Consider the following 24,033-nt stretch of genomic DNA (forward strand, 5'->3'; position numbering starts at 1 on the left):
ACTCAATGCCAAATGCCAGTGTGGATAAATGGAAAGCAATCCGCATACCTCCCAACATTTGAAAAATCAGAAAGAGGGATAAAAAGTTGTGCCACCCTACACACCCCCTAAATACTATGTCCATTTTACAAAATTTAGCAGAACACATTTCTGGGGGTTTAAGGGCCATGTTTTTTGTGTTATTACAGTTTCTGGATTTCAGGTTTCTGAATAAGAGATTCTATACCTTTACATAAAATTAAAGAAGTATTTTGGTGTTTATACCCTTTTCTCTATATTATATTTGTACTTCCTAGTTTTAGTTCTTTAAAAAAAAACTTGCTGAATGGACGGTTCAGTGACGGTATTGTCTCAACATCCAGTGAAAAAAGTTTCCCATTTCTGAGACTTTTGTCTATTCATTTTATTTGTATAACTTCCCTTCTCTGTGCCCCAAGAATAATGGGGTCCCCTATAATTGCTACTCTCTGTGTACCCCTGATGGCTGGAATGCAGTAGTCTAAAACAGCCTAGCGGTGTTTATCAAATGCTTGAACTTTTATCTGAAAAATACTTCAAAACTCTGCTTGCATTCTCTGTTTGAGTAAACAGCCCTTGGCTACATGTGACACAGTTATAATTTAGACTGGCAGACACTAGTGTCATATCTGAACTGCAGGTCCTGCTCATTTCCTATAACCGGATTCCCTGCTCTACCTGCGAGAAACAGTTCTCAGTTTCACTGGCCACTACCTCTGGCATGTATCAGACATTGATGCTTAGAGAGCTTTCTCAGACTGAAGGACCTAGGTCTGCAAACAATAGAACTCGAAAGGTTTAATTGGCCATACAACCAAAGCCGGAGTTTATTACATGCTGAACAAGCCAAAGAAAAGATCCGGTCTCTGCAATCCGACAACCCAATATAATCTATGAACAGCCAGTACTAACAGTATACCTGTGCTTTATATGCTATACAAGAGGAAGAGACACCTGTCAGACCCAGAAGCCATTCCTTCAATGCTGTTGGATTGTTATTTACGTGACCAACTGCTTCTTGTGGCTTTTGCAGGGTGACATCTGTCACTTGCATAAAGCAGGCATATGGCTGCCTTATTCTACACTTGTTTGTATGGGGAACAGGAGGGTAAGGAGGATTCATAAAAGTGGCCTGTAAGTATCAGGGCAAAGACATTTATATAAATTGTACTGTTTTGTGTGTGTGTGGGAAATGTTCTTTTGCCACTTTGTGACATATCCAGTCTACTGTAGTGTAAGATAAAACACATTGGGGGGAATTCACAAAAGTGTCGGTAAAAAAAGTAACCCAGAAGTGGCGGTCGACAAATTTGTAAAATGTCGTATGTACGTCAAATTCACAAAGGGAGATGTCACTGTCTTTGAATCTCTCGTAAGTCCGGCATTTTTATAAAATGTCGTATATATTTTGTCGGTGGAACGACGGTTTAGTTAAATTGTCGTAGTTACGTCAAATTCAAGAAAAAAGGCGCAATCACTGTACAACTGATTAAAATAATGTCGTTAGAACGAATAAATATGTCGTGTACCCGAAAGAACATTTCCTAGCACGACAACTGCAGAATAGCTTCACGTCACGTTGTAGATGAGTTCTGTCACTCAGAGGAAGCTGCTTAATCCTGAGGAGATTTCGTTTTTCCGAAGATATTGTTCCTGAGGTTATTCTATATATATTTAAAGTAAGTTTTATCATTTGTTTTCTATTACATTTCTTTTTTAAATACATATATATATTTCTAAATCTTTCTTCTTTTGTTTTATTTATATGTATATTTCTAATTGTATTGCACTCCTTCAGTAAAAAGCTCAGTACAGCAAACCAATACATTTATAAGTAATAAAGAAAAGGACACTGTAATAAGTAACATTAAAAAGTAAATAGTTACACTGATATATATATATATATATATATATATATAAATATATATATATATAAAAAGCAACAATAGTAAGTAACTAATAAGTAACTAAAAAAGTATCATTCATAAGTAACAATAAGTGCACTTTAGAAAAACAAGTGAGATAAATATAATATATAATTACAATATAGATTAAGTGCTCAGTGTCAATCAGACAAAATGCTTGAGGACATTACCCCATAGAGCTTACAGTTTAAATTGTATGATAATATACAGACATAATTTGAGGCTATTAAAGATGTAGTTTACATTTTGTTACACTGTTATATACAGTAATTACTAGTTCCAAGTCCAGTTTTTATCCTTGTGTTAAAAATGTATTTATGTTGGAAATACTAGCTTCTTTAATATGCATAGAGCATCATTTAAACAATACTTACATTTATAAAGATATAATTTTTCAGAAATCTCACTATCAGAGAGGGCACAGGGAGAGGCTTAGCTGATCTGTACTTGTCAAAATAGCTGGTCCGCCAATGAGAACACCAAAGCCGTGCCATATCTACTATAGTCCCCAACTTCTGAATTTAAGTTTAGTTCTACTGTACATCAATCAGTGTATTTTTTTAATTTATTAAACCTCTTGTCACTAATGTATTTTTTTAAATAATTCTCTGGCCAATATCCTTTTTAACTTGTAAGAGGGAATGTCTGGCACATTTTTTTTTCACAAATCAATTTTTATGGGAGTTTGTGAAATAAACATTTTATTTTACTTATGGGTGCCATAACCATCAATGAACAGGGCCAGATCTTGGGTGGGGCTTTAGTGGTTAGGCCCAGGGATCCCCAACCTTTTGAAGCTGAGAGCAACATTCAGAAGTAAAAATTAAAATCAAAATCAAAAATCATTAAAATCAGCATTAAACATGTTCTCAGGGTGCCAAATAAGGGCTGTGATTGGCCATTTGGAAGGCCCTATGTGGATTGTCAACCTACATTGAGACTCTGTTTGGCAGGACACATGGTTTTTAAACAACCAAAACTTGCCACCAAGCCTGGAATTCAAAAATAATCGCCTGCTTTGAGGCCACTGGGAGCAACATCCAAGGGGTTGGAGAGCAACATGTTGTTCATGAGCTACTGGTTGGGGATCACTGGATTAGGGAATGGAGCCAATATGAGTTGGGGGCCTAGGGGGGGCTATAAAAATGTTGTTATACTGTCAGGATCATGTGGGATTAGAATGCTTTGGTGTGCATTTCTAAAATTGTGCACTCTCCAGTTTAGCCACTGTAGAATGCTTGCAATTGACTTACATTCCTATGTATGTATTCACTGTTTCTTTGTGCTCCTGTCTATTCTAGATTTTCTATTTAGATTTCCTGGTTTTGACCTTGGCTTGTTTCTGGACACTGTTGCCTGCTGCCTGACCCGACCTTTGGCCTGTTTACTGGACTCTGTTTTTGCCTGCAGATTCTTTTCATCACAGGCTAGTATATTTATATTTTCTAGAAGCACCTGTTGTGTTGTTTTCATTAAATATGGCATTACTTCATTCTCACTTTAAGACAGGGTTCTGTTATTTACAGGTTTACCCTAAGTTCCTCAATATAAAGTCTCCCATCTGATTGCTTTAGTTCTCTGTCTGTTCTTTACATTTATTCACTTAGGAGTTATGTGACCATATAAAATCACAAAACACGGTTTCTTCCACACTTGACTTACTTCGCTCTGGGTGCATCCAATCCTCAGCTGCCCTCAAGTCAGCCAAATTGTTCAGTCTTTGAAAAGCAGGGTATGAAGCACACCGATGGTAAGTGGTGTGTGGAAGAAACCGTGTTTTGACCTGAGGAAGGGGTTGTTCCCCTGAAAGCTTGTGTAATAATTTTCTGCTGAATGAAATGTTTTAAGGCAATGCCAATGGATGTTGTGCTTCATACCCTGTTTTTCAAATACATATAAAATCACAAGCCAGTGGGCCAAGTGCTATTATACAGGTCACTTAACTCTTAATTTTTATTGTGATTGCTACTGGTGGGGGTAATTAGAGCATGATCTGACACTGAGGTCAAAGATGAGAGACAGCTACACAGGAGGCTGAGCATGGGAATTTGAAGTTGGCCACTGATGTAGGAATGCCCTGTTTATAACAAAAGTAACAGTTAGATCCCATGGCAAAATTACCAAACTAAATATGTTTTGTATGCATTTATATGCACTTTGAATTATGGCAGATATATAGCTGCAGATATTTAGCTGCCTAGGACACAGATATAGGATGGTGCTGAGGAGGAACCTGTTATGCCAACCCCTAGACTGGACATTGCACTAGGCTTTCATGTGAATGCTATTATTGCACATGTAATTCACTACCATGTATGTATGTGCAGTAATGAATGTGTTAAGGATGGATGGGTTGGCTAGGGTGTCTAGGTGGCCTGGCCTACCACTGTTTTGAATGTTTCATTGTTGTAATAAAAGTTTTTCTTTTCTTTTTAGATTATGGAAATTATATTTCCCTCACTGTTTTTCTTCCATTTAAGAAAGAAAAGAATGGAAAAAGTCGATAAGCCTTTTAATAATGGAAAGCAAGTTAAAAGGCGCAAATGCCAGAAGATAAAAATGTTTCGTGACCGAGTGACGCTGGTGGACCTAACGGACACTGAGATTAAGGATCGATACAGGCTAAACACTGTGGAGATTCTATCGCTGTATGATGTGCTGAAAGTGAATTTGTGCAAGCCAACTAAAAGATCTCACGCCATCCCTGGCCTTGTACGTTTGCTGTTGGCATTAAATTTTTTTGCAAAAGGTGACTTTCAAAGTTGCATAGCAGTGATTGGCGGTGTGTCTCAAAGCTCTTGCAGCCGCTCATTGGATGAAGTTTTGAAAGCAATTATGTTAGTTTATAAATCGTATGTCTACTTTCCTTCTGACAGCAGTTATTTGAATACAGTTAAAGGAAAATTTTATGAGATTGGCGGATTTCCTAACATTGTGGGAATTATAGATTGTACACACATTACACTATGCCCACCTGCTGACCTGGAGCACATTTACAGAAATCGGAAGAGCTCCCACAGCATTAATGTCCAGCTTGTGTGTTCCTTTAATCTAAAATTTGTGGATATAGTTGCTAAATTCCCAGGCTCTTCTCACGATTCGTATATCTTGTCAAATTCATCTTTGTCTGAACGTTTTCAACAGGGCGAATTCAAAGATTCGTGGCTATTAGGTAAAAAAAATTTAATTTCTTTAACACATGAAACTGATCACTGTTTAAACATTTGTGAAAAATTTCATTTATGGTTAAAATGTTTAAAATATCAGTATTAGCATTGTCTTCAAAAACATATATGTAAACTATTACTTAACGTGTGTCATTGAAATTTTAATTGTAGCATTCTGTTTCACAGGTTTTCTCTGTAACTGTATGCTTTATATATGTAAATATAATAATTTAAAATAAATTTAACAGATAAAGCCAAACTAAAGAAGTAGGTACCAACACTGTACACAACCACAGCCCTTTAGCAGTGAAGATCTGTGTCTCCAAAGATGCCCCAGTAGCTCCCCATCTTCTTTTCTGCTGATTCACTGCACATGCTCTGTGCTGCTGTCACTTACTGAGCTTCGGGACCCACTCAAAATATACAGTACACATAAATAGAAATGTCAAAATATAAGGCTGATTAGTAATTAATACACATAATTACTACAGGGCAGCACAGAAACAAGTGTAACTAGTATAATTTTTTAACAAAGTGCCCTGTAGCATTAGCTTATATTATAGACCAACCTCATTTTCTGGTGAATAATTAGTGATGAGCCTTAAGCTTAGCTGCTTTGTACTGTGGCTCATTTGATAGCCTTGCAATATGTAATTTATTTCTTCATTTACCTTACTATTTTTTATGCAGTAGCTACTTGAATTTGATTATTTTGTTTGTGTTCTTTACAGGAGATTGTGGATATCCGTTAAAAACTTGGCTGATGACGCCAGTGTGGCGGCCTAAGAATGCAAAAGAAAAAAACTACAACCGAGTCCATGCTACAACAAGATGTATAATTGAAAGAGCATTTGGAATCTTAAAGAGCAAATTCCGTTGTTTGGACATCACTGGGGGGTCACTACTGTACTCGCCTGAAAAGGTGTGCTACATTGTTGTAGCGTGTGTTGTTTTACATAATATCATTATACAAAGGGTCCAAAATGATGTATGTGAAATCCAACCAGCATGTGAAGAAAACACTGACCTTCAAATGCATGTTGACCAGAATGAAGCAATTATCACAAGGAACGATTTGATTCAACGATTTTTTTGATTGATTCACTTGACTTTGGGAGGTTACATTTTTTTTTGTAAAACTTGTTTATATTCTTATTGTTGATATCTTGTTAAATGTATTCATATGAAAAGCTTACAAAACAATCTTAAAAGGGTGGTTCTCCTTTACAGTAAATTTACTTATGTTATAGAAAGGCTAATTGAAAGGAACTTTTCAATTGTTTTTCATTATTTAATTTAATTTAGAGTTATATGTCATTTATATGCCATTTTCTTCTAACTCTTCTTTTGACAGCATTCCAATGGGCGTCACTGTCCCCCTTCTAAAAAACAAATGCTCTGTAAAGCTACAAATTTATTGTTAATGCTTCTTTGTTTTGTGAATGTTGCTATTCAGGCCTCTCCTGTTTAGATTCCAGTTTCTTATTCAAATCAATGCATGATTGCTAGACAAATGTTGGCCCTAGTTTGCAGATTGGTTCAGATGCAAATTGAAGAAGCGCTGAATAGAACTGAAATAGTTGAGCTCCTGTTTGAAATGTAACAGCCTATACACACCTCATATAGCCTGTATGGCGGTATTCTTTATTCATTTGTCCATACAAAATCTCTTCTGTTCAGTAAAATTTTGTCGGCTGGCGAGCCGTGTACAGCCTCCTTCAAATCATTTCTAAGATTTATTACGATATTCAGGTGGGGTAGCGTGATGGACATTTGCAAAAAATTTAATTTTCCACAAATGTTTGCACAACCAGATTTACACATTTGTTTTAATTTCATGCAACAGAATATTGTGTCACTAAAATTCTTTGTTTATAAAACATCCCACTATTCAGATTTGTATTGAAATTAAAAGACATACCACTGTTATTTTTCACATTGAAATTGGAGTAAATAGTAATGCATATTAAAATGATATTTAACTTATTGAGCATGGTGGTATATTTTTTATATTCTTTTATGTTAATTACATGGTCTTCAATTGTAAATATATATAGTTAAATTGACATTAAAAATGTAACTTTTACATTAGCCATGTAAGTATATTTTTTTTACATTTGGTTTATGTGAACACACTCACTGTATACTCTATTTATAATATATGATATAAACCAAATGCTGCATGTAACAATAAGCACTTAGGAACATGGAGGCTAATTTAATTACCTCTGACGATCCGCCTGTGCTGGACTCGCTCACATCCGTAACACTTTGCCATACTTATATTCGCTGCGACAACATAAATTTCTGAAGATTCCTGCGCACAGGTTACTAAATGCTTGTGAAGTTGCACTAATGATTTTACGATAAGCAGTCCAACGTTAAGCCAGCAATGTTGAATTAATATACGTTGTACAGTCAAAACTACAAAGGAAATATATGCTGCAGCAATTACATTACACTACACAAAGCCAGGGAAAGTTAATTAAATAAAATAGAGGTCTTATATTGTCGTACACAAGTACCAACTTTATAGTATTGTTTATGTTATAAATTTTATGGGGAATGAGGGTACCCTAGAGAATATTTTTTATCATTTTAACATATCACCCATGAAAATTTAAAACATGCAAGTTTTTTTGGGACGTACAAAAATGTCCAACTTTATTTTCACTAACTCTTATTTTCACTTTCAATTTTTCAAACTCCTATCAACTGTATTGCACTTCTGCAGATCTGAGCTAGCAAACTAAAGTCTGGTACAACAGGTATTGCAAAAGATAACATTATTAGTCCAGTTATGGCTGGCATTGGGTAGTGCCTACTTTGCTACAGATTTACGCCAGCAACTATTACTAAATACACACTTGGGAATTTTCACTAGTGTTACCCACGTTGCCATTTACCAATTTTGCCCTGTGGAATCATGGAGACATAATATATGTCTGTGAAAAGGCTCTGTCCATAAAATGTTACATCTGACTAAAGAAAGATAAGGGGCTTCTGCCCCACTTTAAAGTACCATCTATGTACTTACTAATTATTGTTTGTGACTCCCCTGATGAAAGGCATAGTATGAGCATGGCAGACGGAACTATAATTTATCCAAATTTGCAACATTACTGTTCTGGCTTTACCCGACTGTGCTGTTGCTCCTGTATGTCCAACATTGATGGATTGCCAAATCTACACTAATTTGTACTTTAAGATGTAAAGCAGGCATGTCCAAAGTGCAGCCCAGGGGCCAATTTTTCCCCTTTATCAAATTTACTCTGGCCCTCAGCCTCCATCATGGAATTAAGAATAATGTGGCCCCCCCAGTACAGTTCAATCAGGAATCACGTAGAGGTAGCAGGGTCTATACTGCTGCCTGTGTGCTGAAGGTGTTAGCAATAGTCACCTACTGGAACGTAGAGATGCACTGCTCTAGCACACTTCTTTACTTTACTGTACTGGCATTTCTGTACTTCTATTGACACCTTCAGTGCTAAAGAAGTATGCAAGATCAGTGCGTCACTCCATGCCAGTACGTGTCTATTGCTAACACCTTCAGCACACAGGTAGCAGTATAGATCCAAGTGGCACATCATTTCACTAATGTGCCCAATTATTTCGGCTATGCTATTTCTTAATTAAACAAGTTAAATGATGTAAATGGTTCAAAGAATGCCGGGCTAAATGGTTGACCCCCACACATTTCCACAATATCAAATCTGGCCCTCGTTGCAAAAAGTTTAGACACCTCTGATCAGGGCCGGAACTAGGGGTAGGCAGAGTAGGCGGCCGCCTAGGGCGCAATCATGGGGGGGGGGGCGCTCTTTTAAGGGGATTTTTTTTTTAATCCTTGGTTTACTTGGCCTTTTATAGTTTTTCAATTTCATAAACCTCCTTTTCAACCCCCTCTTCCCCGTGATTCCTACTGCAGGCCTAAGCACCCCCCACCTCCCTCTTGGCTGCTGAGGGCACAGGTACATATTTGGGGGCAAAATTTGGGATTTGGGAAATGGCGGCGGCCATGGCCACCATGTGGGTAGCGGCGCCGGCACAAAGACGCCTGGGCGCAGGCGCAAAGACGCCAACACAGCGCGACGGACGCAGATGTAGCGCGACGGTCGTGGACGTGATGACGGCGGTGCAAGGGCACCAAAAATCCCCTTTAAAAGGACGTCTGAGGCGCCTAGATGGCGCCCGAAAATAGGATCACATTGCCTGTATCCTGGGTTCCTGTTCCTGATCTCCTGTGTTTTTCCCTGTCTATATCCTGCTTGATTCCCTGATTATTGACTATTGGCTGGACTTAGCACTTTGCTATTATTCTGCCTGCCTATTTGACCTGTGCCTGGACTTTGATATGCTCTGCTTATTCCCTGGAAACCGCGATCCTGATCCCTCCAGAGGGCTTCCTCCTAGTTCCCGACAAACTCCCCAGAGGGAGCTCCTGGCTCCCTGACACATAGCATGTACAGTAGGCCAACCTGAATGGTTATACAAAATGTATTAGCCCTTTCTGCCCCAGATGTAAATACAATCCAGCTGAGTTATTGCATATGGTATGGGAGTGTCCTGTAATACACTTGTTCTGGAAAGTGCTCACACAGCTAATTTGTGTGAAAAGTGTTATTCTTACACCAATGGAACATAAGTGTATATTAATGAACCATGCAGAAGATTTATCTTAGAGGTGAGCACATGTATACCACAAAAATCCAAAAGAAATGCACTTTGGACGTCAAAAGGGAAGGAGCTATAGGCTAGAGCAGGGGTCTCCAACCTTTTTTTTTTACCCGTGAGCCACATTCAAATGTAAAATTAGTTGTGGAGCAACACAAGCATAAAAAAGTCTATTGGGGTGCCAAATAAGGGCTGTGATTGGCAATTTGGTAGCCGCTATGTGGACTGCCAGCCTACAAGAGGCTCTACCTGACACTATACTTAGTTTTTATGCAATTAAAACATGCTTGCAAGTCTAAAATTCAAAAATAAGCACCATCTATGAGGCCACTGAGAGCAACATCCAAGGGGTTGGAGAGCAACATGTTGCTCACAAGCTACTGGTTGGGGATCACTGGCCTACAGCAATGATCACCAACCAGAAGCTTGTAAGCAAAATGTTGCTCTGCAACCCCTTGGATGTTGCTCTCAGTGGCCTCATAGAAGGTGCTTATTTTTGATATCCAGGCTTGGAGGCACTTTTTAGTTTCATTAAAACTAGGTGTACTGCCAAACTTAGCCTCAATTTTTGCTCACAGTCCACTTAGTGCCCAATCATAGCACTTACCCCAATAACATTTTGCATGCTATTGTTGCACCACAACTCCTTTTACTTCAGAATATTGCTTAGTCACGGGTTCAATAGGATGGGGATCCATCGGCAAGATCTAAGAACATTTAATAGATAAATATATAATTTTATATGGTAAGGGACGTATAGATGGATGAGGACCTAGAGGTCCTTAGATAAAGTTAAAAAAAAATTATCCTAAAATAATAATTAAAAACACACCATCATAAGGGAAAAACTGTTGACAGATACACTGCTGCTGCAATGTAAACGTTAGTGTATACTCAAAGAAGTACTAAATGCTGTGGGTATGACATGTAAATGAATACACTGCTCTTTAGGGACAAATATAGAAAAACTGATACACCAATATGTTTTGTTGTTGAATATGTTTAAGTAACATGAAATATGTTTTTATAGTCATCTAAATAACTGTTTACTCAATAAGCATTTTCAAAAATAAACAAATATTGTATAATATTGCATATCTCCACTACTGTTTGAAGAGATGCACCGGTGCTTTAAATTTTAATCCAACTCATTTAGAAATTCTTGCTTAATCTCAAGAATTGATTTTGGAAATTGAATCGATGCAGTAGTTTTGGTGCAAGTGATGTCATCATGATGGGCATGTCTCACTGAATCTGTTGCTAACATTTCAAATGTTTCTTGTGCTTCATTTTTTGTGGGTTGTTTTTTTGAAGGGGGGACATATATTTTTTTGGAAGTTTTTGACATATTACTAGTGTGTGGAAAAGTCTGTAAAGTGTGTGTTGCATCTGAAATGTTTGAGGATGAACTCTGTTTTGAATTTGCATTAATTATTTGTTGCTCTAACAATTGCTCAATGTTGCTTAGTCTGGTATCTAATGTGTTGTGCAATTGTTGTACTGCTTTTGTGAGAGTAGAAATACTCTGCTCAATAGTGTTTGCAATGTTTAATGTGAATGGAAAATATTCTTGTTGGAATTTTTCCATATTTTGAAGGAAATTGACTTCCAACTGTTCAAAGTTTGGTGACTTGTTTTGAGAAGTAGGCTCGTCTTCTTCATATTCAGATTCAGATATTGGTAAATTCATTTCATGAGGTTCTGGAGATGGCATATTCTGTTCCAATAATGTGCTCTCTTGATCGGAATCTTGTAGATCTATGTTATATGTATCTGAAGGAGATTAAAAAAGGTTTGTCAATCATAGAATAAGAATTACCCATATTAAGAAAATAATGTACATAACCTATGCAATGGACACATTTTTGTGGCAAAATAAATACTCTATGCTATGTTATTTAATTCATGTTTCCTGGGCTTGTGTAGTGTAATGTATTTGCTGCTACAAATACATCTATTCTACTTTACGTTGCTACTGTATGCTAATTTGCAGTTGCTAGCATAACTTCTGACCACTGATTGGATTTTTGGATTTTCATAAATTTCTGCAGCCCTACTGAATTTAAGCTTGACGAAGTGTAGAGAAGCCAACGCTAGTGCAACTTGAAAGGTAAGTAAATTAGCTTAGAAGGTAAGTGTCGCTCCCGCCGCCGCCGGCGAATCCAAGATGGCGGCGCCCATGGCCGCCACGTGTCTACAGACGCCATATTCAAGCTTAAAAGGACGCCTGAGGCGCAAAGATGGCGCCTGAAAATAGGAATCGTTTGCCATTGTTTCCTTGGTTTCTGAATCATCTCCTGTTTGTAATTTTGCCTGTTTCCCTTGCCTTTGACCCCTTTGCCTGGACTTTTGGACTTTGCTAGTAATCTGCCTGCCTATTGACCTGTGCCTGGACTTGGATATTCTTTGCCTGACCCCCTGGATACCGCGACCCTGATCCCTCCAGAGGGGCTTCCTCCTAGATCCGGACTACTCCCCAGAGGGGGCTCCCGGCTCCCTGACAGTACGTAAGGTAAGTAAATTAGCACGTTGGTGTTTATTACAACATTTTGAACAGAAGAGTCTAAAGATTAATAGAGTTGTTGCAGAGCTAAAGGTGATGAGCTACTGAAAAAAACATGTGGGGCAGAGATTCTTCAATTCATCTTCTATGATAGTCTAGTTAAAATAAAGGTGATAGAGAATAATTCTATACACACGTGAGGAAAATTCTGGCAACGTGAAGCACCACGTGTGCCTTCCCCCATGCTATTATTCTTTTTGCAAGAGGAAGGCAGTGGGAAGGCAGTTCAGGGGAAATTGTCCCCCCAAACAAGAGGTGATAATTTGCTGGTCCGACTAATCTCCCCGAATTTGATTGTGTCACCATACTGTAATGGGCCTAAATCCCAATGGAGTAATGCATGTAGCTTGTTTCTCTATACACAAGATGCTTTGAAACGATCATTTCTAACTAAGTAATTTTTTAATTGTTAAATGCATTTTACTTAATTTAAAAATAGATATTTCCTGTGTTATTCCACTTGATGTCACAGGACTTTAATTACAGACAAGTTTGATTGGACTATTCTGTATGTGTTGGTGACTTAGGTTGTTACAGATATGTGTTGTTAATTTCATGTGTCTATCCACATTTTTTTCATATTAAGCTATCGTTACAACTTCAAGCAAAAGAACACACAAATGAAAATTTTATAATACCTTTGGATGTGCTTGGTTTTGAATGACCACTGTCTACATCGACTATTCCATGTAGAAGATGTGGATGAAAAGTATCTTTCACATTTCTTTCAAATCTATTAAGTTCAGGTTCTGTTTCATTCAACTGATTTGTGTTTGTTTTGGCATTTAATTTTGTTTTCAGATTCCTGCGGAGGTCATACCAGCGTTTCTTCAGATCTTTTAAATTTCTTTCGCTAATGCCTACAGCATTAATTTTAGTTAGTATAGATTTCCATATGTTAGTTTTCATATTGAGAGATGTTCTTTTTGATTTTTCCCCAAAAAGAAATTTGTAATTTTTTTTAACCTAGAAGATAGAAAACAAGGAATAATTTTTGTAGTATGTAGGAAGCTGTATTATTTTAGGATTTCTTGCATACTTAAAAACTGTATAAAGTAAACAGATATACATTCTGATGCTCTTAGCCCTTTATGGTTGCTTATTTATAAACTATTATTTTTTATTATTTCGAGCTCACTTTGTTTCCCTTTTCCCCATAGGTTAGTAGGAAGTTAAGCATCTAATAACTTGAGAGGGTCTATATGGTTCATACATTTTGAATCATACATACTTTTGAATCTATGCTGCTGCTAATGATCAATTACAACCTCTATGAAGAGTTATGTCATATGTACAGTAGCTTCCCTTGAAGATGCTGACTGACTCCTGGCATTAAAGGACAAGGAAAGTCTAAAATAGAATAATGCTAGAAATGTTGTATTTTGTTTACTAAACATAAACATGAACTTACTGCACCACAAGCCTAATCAAACAAATGATTTATGCTTTCAAAGTTGGCCACAGGGGGTCACCATCTTGAAACTTTGTTATACATCTTTGTCTGACATTGACACTGCACATGCTCAGTGTGGTCTGGGATGCCTAGGGATCGTCATAAACAAAGCTGCTTGAGATCTGAATGGCTGGGAAGTAAGGCGGGGCTCCCCCTGCTGTTCATAAGTATGATTGTTTCCCTGCAGAGCAGTTAGGGACGGTCTGACAATTCCTATCCATAGCAGTAAATGAAGGGAGAATTTCACTGCATACAGTCAGGTTTCTTATAAAAATGGTACACATTTGTTAATTAAAGTATCTTTGAGATAGGTTTCTTTTTCATTAAAGAAAGTGGAAATGGGATTTTATATATTTCCCTTTCCTTGTCCTTTAAGTTGTGTTTTGTTCTGTTCTTTAATACATTTACATATGCCACCCTTATTCATTGAATTTGTAACTAAGTGTGTTTGAAACATTTTCTATTTCATACACAGTGTATATTTATAAAAATGCAAATTTTACTCAAAATGGTGTGTTTTTGAAATAAGCGATATTCACATAAAATTAGAATGCTATAGAGTTCATAAACACAGTTTCCACAAGAAACATTTAGTACATACTAGTGTTAATGGAGACAGAAAAAACTTTATTTTATTGTTTACCTCTTCTGTCAAGACAACAAGTTCTTCAAATGAAAATTTTTCTTGTTTTTTGTTTGTTGAAATTTTTTTACCCACTTCTTCACTGGTCAATTGGTCACATTGTGATGTAGGCATCACTTCTTTAGCTTTTGTTCTGCTTCTGTTGATTATGGAGTTTTCGGCTTTGCCTTCTGTTTCTGATAAGTTTGTATCATCTGCCGATATATTAGCTAGGTCATCTAGATTTATAGTATATAAATCCTCAGTGTAGTTTAAGATTTGTTTTTTTAGAACTGATGGTGTATTAGGCATTTCCTGTTTTCTCTTTAAAAGTGCATGTCTCTGACAAAGATATTCTTTTTTTTCGTGTTTTTTTGACATTCTTGTCTAATTTTTTAACTACAATTTAAAAAAAAAAACAAAATACAATTATGAAAACAGCTGTGTTCACTTTAATACAAGTACTTTAATTATATAAATATATAAACATAGCTTATTATTTATTTACATTGTTGCATGTTGCCAAGAGTATGTAGAAATTCACCGGCACACAGGCATTTAGTTCAACAGGGCAAGCCCTTGCAAATTTATTAGTGCAGTGCAACGTTTCTGGGACACGCCCCTTTGTCAAGTATAGTGAGGACGTAGTGCAAGAGCACAACAATATACCAGAATATTCTACTCTTAATTAATTGTTAGATTTTAAACAATAGATAGATATTAAGTATAATATTCATGATCGATACTTCTAATCTGATTTTGAACTAACAATTAAACTGTTAATGTCTCTGTAAGAATGCGTAGTACAAGCAATTCACTTCCTACCCACATGTCAGCATGGCAGTATGGGAAGTTAGGTTGTAATAAGACACAAGTCCATCAAGTAAGCAAGTTTGTGCAGAACTATAGGTTCCATGCAGGACGCTGCCACTTTGCACAGTGATTTGTCTAAACTGGAAAACTGGGCTGCAAACTGGAAAATGAAGTTCAATGTAGATAAATGCAGGTTATGAACTTTGGCAAAAATAATTTAAATGCAAGTTATATACTAAATGGCAGTGTGTTGGGAGTTTCCTTAAATGAGAAAGATCTAGGTGGTTTTGTAGATAACAAGTTGTCTAATTCTGGCCAGTGTCATTCTGTGGCAACTAAAGCAAATAAAGTTCTGTTTTGTATAAAAAAGGGCATTAACTCAAGGGATGAAAACATAATTATGCCTCTTTATAGGTCCCTGGTGAGGCCTCATCTGGAGTATGGGGGCAGTTTTGGACTCCAGTCCTTAAGAGGGATATAAATGAGCTGGAGAGAGTGCAGAGACGTGCAACTAAATTTGTTAGAGGGATGGACGACTTAAATTATGAGGGTAGACTGTCAAGGTTGGGGTTGTTTTCTCTGGAAAAAAGGCGCTTGCGTGGGGACATGATTAGACTTTACAAGTACATTAGAGGACATTATAGACAAATGGCAGGGGACCTTTTTACCCATAAAGTGGATCACCGTACCAGAGGCCACCTCTTTAGACTAGAAGAAAAGAACTCTCATTTAAAGCAACGTAGGGGGTTCTTCACAGTCAGGACAGTGAGGTTGTGGAATGCACTGCCGTGTGAAGTTGTGATGGCTGATTCAGTTAATGCATTTAAGAATGGCTTGGATGATTTTTTGGACAGACATACTATCAAAGGCTATTGTAATACTAAACTCTATAGTTAGTATAATTATGGGTATATAAAATTTATGTGAAAGGGGGAGGGGTGTGTGTATGGATGTTGGGTTTTCATTTGAAGGGGTTGAACTTGATGGACTTTGTCGTTTTTCAACCCAATTTAACTATGTAACTATGTAAGTACACAATTAATTGTATTTTTACCTGCCTAAATATAATATTATCTATTTAATCAGATGGTCTAATACAGAGCCTCAGGGACTCCACTAAGAACCTTACTCCAAGTAAAGAATGTACCATTAAGATCCACCCTCTGTACCCGATCCTATAGCCAGTTGCCACATTTTAAAGATAAAATTACCGGCCAGTGGTGGGGGTGGTACTTAAGGGGCGGGACTTAACACAAAAAGGGGAGGGACAGTGTGGCGTGCAACAACAAAAAAGACAAGCTACAGTGTTGTGTCAAATAAATGGTGGGTCCACATTGTCCAAGGCAAAGGAAATGTAAGTTTTCCTTGGCGGCCAAGAGATTTTATAGATGGTATTACAAATCACTGGCAGCTACATTTCCCATAAATGTGTATTACTGACCCAGCCCCAGCAGGTTTTTCCCTATCTAGGCCGGGCAACCCTAGCATTGGTCCAGGTCAGAGGAAGGCTAGCAATACCATTGTTATGTGCGTATTACCTCTCACAGCACTTACTGGTAGGGTTGCCACATGACCGGTATTTTACCGGCCTGGCCGATAAAAATGAAGCTTTATCCCAATTTAATTAATACTGGCCTCTATTGTAAAATAAATTTGAAAAAATGCATTTTTAACAAACCCCGAAAGGAGCTGCTTGTTATCACCTGATTTAAACTTTTCAAATGTTTGTAAACCAGACTATTTTGTCTGTGGGATTTTTTGCAAGTTCCTTAAATAACTGTATCCTTCTTGTTTTAACTGTTACCCATAACTTTACCTTTAAGCGAATTTAATGCGCCTACAAAATTCGTTATATTCGGCGTTTAGACGAATAAAAGTGTCGTGACGGTGGCCTTTATAAATACCACGCCCAACTCACTGTGATGTCATTTCCGCTTTTCATGCGCGCAAGGATGGAAAAGCACGCTGCATTTGGAAAGACGACAGAGAGAGCATCCGCCATGTCTCATCGTGAGATGGCGACGATGGTGAGACTTCTTGACAAATACAAATATGAAGATTGGCGGACAATAGCTAAGAAACCACCTTTTTATAAGAAGACCATTATGCAAAAGATTGCAAGGATTTTAAAGAAGCAATATGGAGTGGATAGAGACATCAGACAGCTGCAGAAAAGGTGGTCAGATCTGAAGTGCAGAGAAAAGAATCAACTTAAAAAAATTCGTGAAACAATAAGAAAAAGTAAGTATTTAATATTGTTAATCAGATACACATTTTGAAATCATTACAAATTTTAAATACTTTAATGGTTATTGTTTAAAAAAAGTTTTCAAAAATCATGTTTTTGCCGGTTACATTTTCAGTTGATTAATGATGACATTGTGCATAGTTCGATTATATTTTATTGTCGTTTGTTAATGGATTGGTGATTGTCGTATTAATCTACGTATAAATTTCTTTTTTCAAAATTTGTGTTCGTGATTGGTTGTCTCGTTTGTCGTATTGATCAGGGTAATGGTCGTTTGATGTCGTGCAATTGTCGTTCGTGATTGTTTGATTGTCGTATGTGCCGTGCATTTGTCGTTTGCAATTGATTATCGTTTGATGTCGTGTAATTGTCGTTTGTGTAATTGACGTTTGTAATGGATTTTCGCTTTATGTCGTGCAATAGTCGGTTGTGACTGGTTGTCTTGTATTGGTCAGTGCATTTGTCGTTTGTAATTTTCGTTTTGTGTCGTTTGATGTTGTTCTGTTTTTCGTTTGTGGTATTGTGTCATGCATTTTTTGTATTATGACGGTGATTGTCATATTGTGATGTCAAATTTCGATGTGTGCAATTATCTGTACATTTGCTAAAAAGGCTCAAGTTTTGCAATGTCCTACTAAAACTAATCTAATACAAACACAGCACTTTTTAGTACCACCCCCACCAGAATCAAATTTAAAAAACTAAGTAATTATCATATTTTGGTGTTACTTTGGTGTCCTTTAAGTTTACATTTAAGCACTTTTTATAGTAATACTAATCTAGAGTGTTTTTTATTTTTAAACTGACTTTTAGTTGCACCTTAACTTTAGTTTTTATTTTTTATTTTTATGTTTTTTTTTTTTGTCTTACAAATGCACACATAATCTGCTTTGCAGCAAAATAGACAAATGTTCTGTTTTTTTCCAATAGAATCTAAACAAACCAACCATGACAGGACAAAAACGAACAAACACCCTTCTTCAGACAAACCATGTCAAAGTAAGAAAAAGCATTCCATTATAAACATTACATCATAAATTTTGTTTAAGCAAAATAATGTATTAGTTTTATAATATGTTCTTCCATACAGATTCTTCTTCACAAACAAAACCTGTTGCAACAAAAGGTCAACCTGCATCTGCAGACATCGAAGTTTCTCTAAGTAAGATATTTCATGCCTGTTTTAAGCCTTCTATCAAATTTCTTTAGGAAATATGTTATACATTTTGTCTAAATTGCCATACAGATTCTTCCATACAAACCATGCAAGACCCTTCATCTGGCACACCCACTTCTTCAAACATCGAGGATCATCATAGTAAGATATTTAATGCATTTGATAACTTTGTGTGAAAATTATTAGGTGTGTAAAATGTTTTAAAATATATTTTTTATGTGATTTGACATACAGATTATTCTTCACAAACCAAGCATGCCACTTCAAAAACTGCTGAACCCACATCTGACATTGGCAATTTTCAAAGTAAGATATTTTACTCGTAAGCACTGTTACAAATGTGTTAAAACACTAGTTATAATTAACTTAACTAAATTAAATTTTGTATTATGTTTCTTATCCGTAAATTAGTCATAATGGAAAAAGGTTACATATAATCAAAGTCATCTTTTTAATAAAGTATTATTCAAGGCAAAATAATGTTCCTAGTATGCAAACACATCTCCTGAGTAGTATAAAAATATAGCATTTTTACAATAAATTGTAGGCTTTAATATAGAAATGCTTTCTTTAAACATATGTCCTAACATTGACAACACTTTCTAAGACATCCTAGTTATATAGTGTCTATAAGAGACCATTACAGCAGTATACAATTATATGCACACTCCAAACTACTACTTTTATTTTTAAAAAAACAAAAAGTTAATCTTGCAACTACACACATGATAAGCAATTTTTATTAAAACAAAAATGTAATGAAATCAAAAGCGAGGTCAGCCATTGCTTTTTCAAACAGAATATAGATTGCATACTATTGTCTAATGAAATCATTCTCTACTTGTAGCTATTAGAATGGAAAACCCTGAACAAAACAAGCCGGAACCTTCTATGAATGTAGTGCAGATAGATTATGGTTTATCCCCATTGGACTTTTTTAAACACAACTGCAAAAGGTGTTTTTCACAATTGCATTAGTTATAATAACTAGGGATGTAGCGAAGTGTTCATTGGCAAACTAATTTGTGCAAACATCGACTGTTTGCGACTGCCGAATGTTTGCGGAGTTTTTGGGTTGACGCTCAATTAGAATAAAAAAAAAACCTTCGACCATTCAATGGTTGAAGTACTTCCCCTTTAAAAATCCTTTGACTTTTTACTTAGACAGGTAAAGATTGAATGTTTTTCCTTCAATCGAATGCCTAAATTTGTTCAAATCGTTCAATTAGAACGATTTTAGCGTTTGATCGAAGTTCGCGAACGTTCGCATTTTCGGTGGAAGTTCGCAAAACGTGTTGGCGAACATATTTTCGGAGCTTTACTACATCCCTAATAATAACTAACCACAACAAAAGATTAAACATTGAGATATAGTTTAATAATCTTTATGTTGCTTTTGATACATTGTCTGTTATGTAGTGAATCTAAAATGGAATTACAATTTTCTTTTCTTTTTAGATTTTTCAGAAGAGCTTATGGAAACTTGCAACAAACTAGAACGTGATGATGCTGCATCCCAGTGCTCTATTGATTTGTTCAGTTATCCTTCAGAAGAAATTGTTGAATTGAAACAAGATGTCAAATTTATTAAGTTGTTACTTCTACGTATTGCAAAACATCTTTTCAATACTGAGGAAATATCAGATAATGAATGTGTTCAAGTTTCTAACAGTACTTAAATCTGAGATCTGTTTACGAGTATTCTAAATAATCCTTATTTGTTAATTGTATTTGATATTTTTATAAGCATCATGATATTCTTTTAACATATCATGAGCGAGTTGATTTATAAGAGAAACCTTTTTGATATTTAAGATTTGATACATATAGCACACTGGTGTTCTTCTGTGACTTCTACAAGAAGTTTTGTACACTGCACGATTATTGTTTCTTTAAATTTTAAGCATGGTGTTCAATAGAACATACAATCATTACAATTCAGCTCGTCCATCTGAACAAGGCATAGCAAAGGTGTCTGATGTTATTTCTAATGTTTGTACAATTCTTCCTTGCTCCAACTGACTCTGAATGAGAAGCGTCCATTTGATATAGCACACTGGTGTTCTTCAAAAGTACTTGTAGAAGTCACAGAAAACTGCACGATTAGTGTTTCTTTAAATTTTAAGCATGGTGTTCAATAGAACATACAATCATTACAATTCAGCTCGTCCATCTGAACAAGGCATAGCAAAGGTGTCTGATGTTATTTCTAATGTTTGTACAATTCTTCCTTGCTCCAACTGACTCTGAATGAGAAGCGTCCATTTGATATAGCACACTGGTGTTCTTCTGTGACTTCTACAAGAAGTTTTGTACACTGCACGATTATTGTTTCTTTAAATTTTAAGCATGGTGTTCAATAGAACATACAATCATTACAATTCAGCTCGTCCATCTGAACAAGGCATAGCAAAGGTGTCTGATGTTATTTCTAATGTTTGTACAATTCTTCCTTGCTCCAACTGACTCTGAATGAGAAGCGTCCATTTGATATAGCACACTGGTGTTCTTCTGTGACTTCTACAAGACGTTTTGTACACTGCACGATTATTGTTTCTTTAAATTTTAAGCATGGTGTTCAATAGAACATACAATCATTACAATTCAGCTCGTCCATCTGAACAAGGCATAGCAAAGGTGTCTGATGTTATTTCTAATGTTTGTACAATTCTTCCTTGCTCCAACTGACTCTGATGGGCAAATTCACTAAAGAGTGAAGTACCAGCACTAGAGTGAAATTCCGCCACTCTCAATTCATTTCTATGGGATTTTGAAAGGCTTATTTATCAATGGGTGAAGTGAAAGTTCACTCTTTGATGAATACGCCTTTAAAAATCCCATAGAAATGAATGGAGATTGGCGGAATTTCATTCTAGTGGCGGAACTTCACTACTGACTTCACTCTTTGATGAATCTGCCCCACAATGAGAAGGGTGCATTTGATACATATAGCACACTGGTGTTCTTCAAAAGTACTTGTAGAAGACACAGAACACTGCACGCTAAATCATTCATTATTTGCTTTCAAATTTTATCATGATGTACAATTGAACATACAGCAAGTGCTTCATTCTAATTAAGCACCTCAAATTAAAATCATTAAACCAACCTGGTTGATGTAAAAAGTTTTCTATGTTTAAGTAAACCATTCTAAAAAATATTGTGAATGTTATTTATAAAAGAGTAAATGATAAACAAACATTAATAATGTTAATGGTATTTTGCAAAATACAAGTTTCTTCCTTTGCAAGTTGTTTTGTGTTTCATTTTCTCCTGTTAAATAGATGTCAGTTATTTATATATAAAATTACATATATATGGTCAAATTTGACATGGTAATGTTCAGCCTTTGCCGTCAATTAGGCTGCATAAAGGTAAGATTATCTTAAAAAAATAGCACATATTCAGCTCACACCTATAAATGACTGGTCCTATAAATGCGAATACTTAAGTAAACCAAAGGTACAACAGTCGAAACATTTTGATTAATTTATCAGTTTACCACATCACAATTAGATTTGTTTTTGCTACACAGATTTATAAGGTTATATCTTAATTATTATACCCTGTCAGTTCTAAGTAACGTGTGTTAATGACAATGCATGGACAAAATCTAGACAGAATACCACACAGTAAGTTATACATTTTTAATAAAAACAAAAAAAACAAACATTACAAATACACAAGGAAAAGAGGTTCTACACAATATACAGACAAAACAAATTAACTTTTTTCAAGGGACATGTAAATAAAAACAGAAATAGACAGGGAAAACGTTACATGTTAAGAATACAGAAATACGTAGCAGTATTATTTGTAAATATAAAAGTTACTTTATAAGTTACAAAACTTTCAATAATAAACTAAAACTATATCAACACTTTTTGTGAATTTCCACCATTTCTATGTTCTCCAGTCTAGTCACCCAGTCCCTTTCTCTTCCTACCCAGACTGCTTCTTTCTCCCACCTTCTTTTACACAGCAGCTACCTCTCTTTGTCACGGTCTTGTTCACGGTCCTTTTAAACTCCCTCTTCAAACAGGCTTGAACTATTTTTCCCCAACCTTTCCTTCTGTGAACACCTGCCACTTCTGTTTCTACTGAAAAACTTGTGGGTTTTCCAGTGTGTCTGCTTCAGTCTTCCAAAACAGATTCTTACAGCCTTCTGTCCCTCTCTCACCCCCTCCTTCAATCCAGTAGCCACTTCCCTTTCCTAGTAGTATTCTTTTGCCCGGTGGCTTCTTCTTCAGCACAGTACCTCCCTATCATTGTGTTATCACACAAGGCTGTAGCCACATTTAAGTTTTACAAAGAAGTGTAATATAACAGGAATTTTAATTTAAACAAACACAAAAAAAGATTGGCAAACGACAAGGCTGATTTACTAGTTTAAAAGACAGGAATAGACCCCTTATAAATGATGGGGCCATAGGTAAACAATGGAAAATGTGAATTCTGAGGATGTAAATTAAGGTAGGTTCCATGATGCTGTAATGCATATATCTCTCGCTCACTGCTCTTCTGATTACCTAAGCAAAGATGGGTAAAATAAAAAAACACAAATTAGTAGAATTCACAGTAGGCAAGAGCTTAGTCTACATACAAGCCGGATTGAAAACAGTCTAGTGTTCAGTCCCTTCCAAGACAAGTTTGCATATTAATAGGTTAAACATGCAATCTCTTTTCTAAAATATTTTTTTAAGGAGGTGTGGGTTATAAGTATCTCAATAGTTTCAAAACTTGTAAACAAACATTTGTTAATATTCAATAAAAATCTTTTGCACTTTCTAATGGCATACTCAAGACAATCTTAGAAGTCTTTCACAACACATGAAATGGTTACTACTGCATAATTTAAAACTGTAGAGAATTTCTACTCCTTGGGCCAACTAATCTCAATAACACTATTAAAGTAGTGGCTCATCATAAAGTTAAATTTTAATATGTTATAGAATATAATAATTTATGTATAATTCAAAAAAACTTTACAATTCCCCTTTATTTTATCAGTATTACAGTTATTATTCATTGCTTCAGGCTCTTTACAGCTTTCAAGTGGGGTTTACTGTCAACATATATTATTGATATTTTTAAATACTTTTACCTATTCAAGCCTCTCCTATTTGTATTTCAGTCTCAAAATCATATCAATGCATGCTTGCTAGGGGAATTTGGACTCTAGCAACTACAATTGTTAATAATTTAAAACCAATTAAAGACTGTCTCAGATTGTCCCTCTTTCTCCTCGAACTGCCTTCCCGCCAGCTTGAATGTGAAATCTCTAGTGGTATAGCACTCACTGCACTTTGTTTTCTAAAATTGCCCAAAGTTTCGTCATGAGGCAACTTTTTTTCCATGCACTTAACTTAATTGATA

At 36.0% G+C, this 24,033-nt stretch overlaps 3 protein-coding genes across 4 annotated transcripts in view; all 3 read left to right on the forward strand.

Annotated features, from left to right (window-relative positions):
- The window catches only part of LOC108698913 (A-kinase anchor protein 17B-like), a 47,170-nt gene that overhangs the window by 8,050 nt on the left and 15,087 nt on the right, over positions 1-24,033 (forward strand). The gene's annotated exons all lie outside the window — the stretch shown is intronic.
- Positions 1,250-7,128, forward strand: LOC121397032 (putative nuclease HARBI1). 2 transcript variants are annotated; one of them, XM_041572764.1, is made up of 4 exons: positions 1,250-1,697; positions 3,245-3,369; positions 4,380-5,115; positions 5,842-7,127. In XM_041572764.1, the coding sequence occupies exons 3-4, from the start codon at positions 4,383-4,385 to the stop codon at positions 6,204-6,206; spliced, it is 1,098 nt and encodes a 365-aa protein (XP_041428698.1). In that variant the 5' UTR covers positions 1,250-1,697; positions 3,245-3,369; positions 4,380-4,382; the 3' UTR covers positions 6,207-7,127. The 2 variants fall into 2 exon arrangements, with proteins under 2 accessions (XP_041428698.1, XP_041428697.1); XM_041572763.1 differs by lacking the exon at positions 1,250-1,697 and having other exon boundaries at positions 2,969-3,369; positions 5,842-7,128.
- On the forward strand, positions 16,459-21,169 carry LOC121397033. Its single transcript, XM_041572765.1, has 6 exons — positions 16,459-17,473; positions 18,411-18,479; positions 18,571-18,642; positions 18,727-18,798; positions 18,892-18,963; positions 20,116-21,169. Exons 1-6 carry the CDS (start codon positions 17,155-17,157, stop codon positions 20,334-20,336), a joined length of 825 nt encoding a protein of 274 aa, XP_041428699.1. The 5' UTR covers positions 16,459-17,154; the 3' UTR covers positions 20,337-21,169.

Source organism: Xenopus laevis, chromosome 8L (assembly GCF_017654675.1).
Source record: "Xenopus laevis strain J_2021 chromosome 8L, Xenopus_laevis_v10.1, whole genome shotgun sequence".
Taxonomy (NCBI): Eukaryota; Metazoa; Chordata; class Amphibia; order Anura; family Pipidae; genus Xenopus; species Xenopus laevis.

Excerpts from the sequence above, each read along its gene's own strand:
- LOC121397032 (XM_041572763.1), top strand. The coding sequence starts at position 3,004 with ATGTTGTTCATGAGCTACTGGTTGGGGATCACTGGATTAGGGAATGGA. Across the intron at positions 3,370-4,379 it reads GCAGATTCTTTTCATCACAG|ATTATGGAAATTATATTTCC; the intron begins GCTAGTATATTT and ends TTTTCTTTTTAG. Across the intron at positions 5,116-5,841 it reads CAAAGATTCGTGGCTATTAG|GAGATTGTGGATATCCGTTA; the intron begins GTAAAAAAAATT and ends TGTTCTTTACAG.
- LOC121397033 (XM_041572765.1), top strand. The coding sequence starts at position 17,155 with ATGTCATTTCCGCTTTTCATGCGCGCAAGGATGGAAAAGCACGCTGCA. Across the intron at positions 17,474-18,410 it reads TCGTGAAACAATAAGAAAAA|AATCTAAACAAACCAACCAT; the intron begins GTAAGTATTTAA and ends TTTTTCCAATAG. Across the intron at positions 18,643-18,726 it reads AGACATCGAAGTTTCTCTAA|ATTCTTCCATACAAACCATG; the intron begins GTAAGATATTTC and ends ATTGCCATACAG.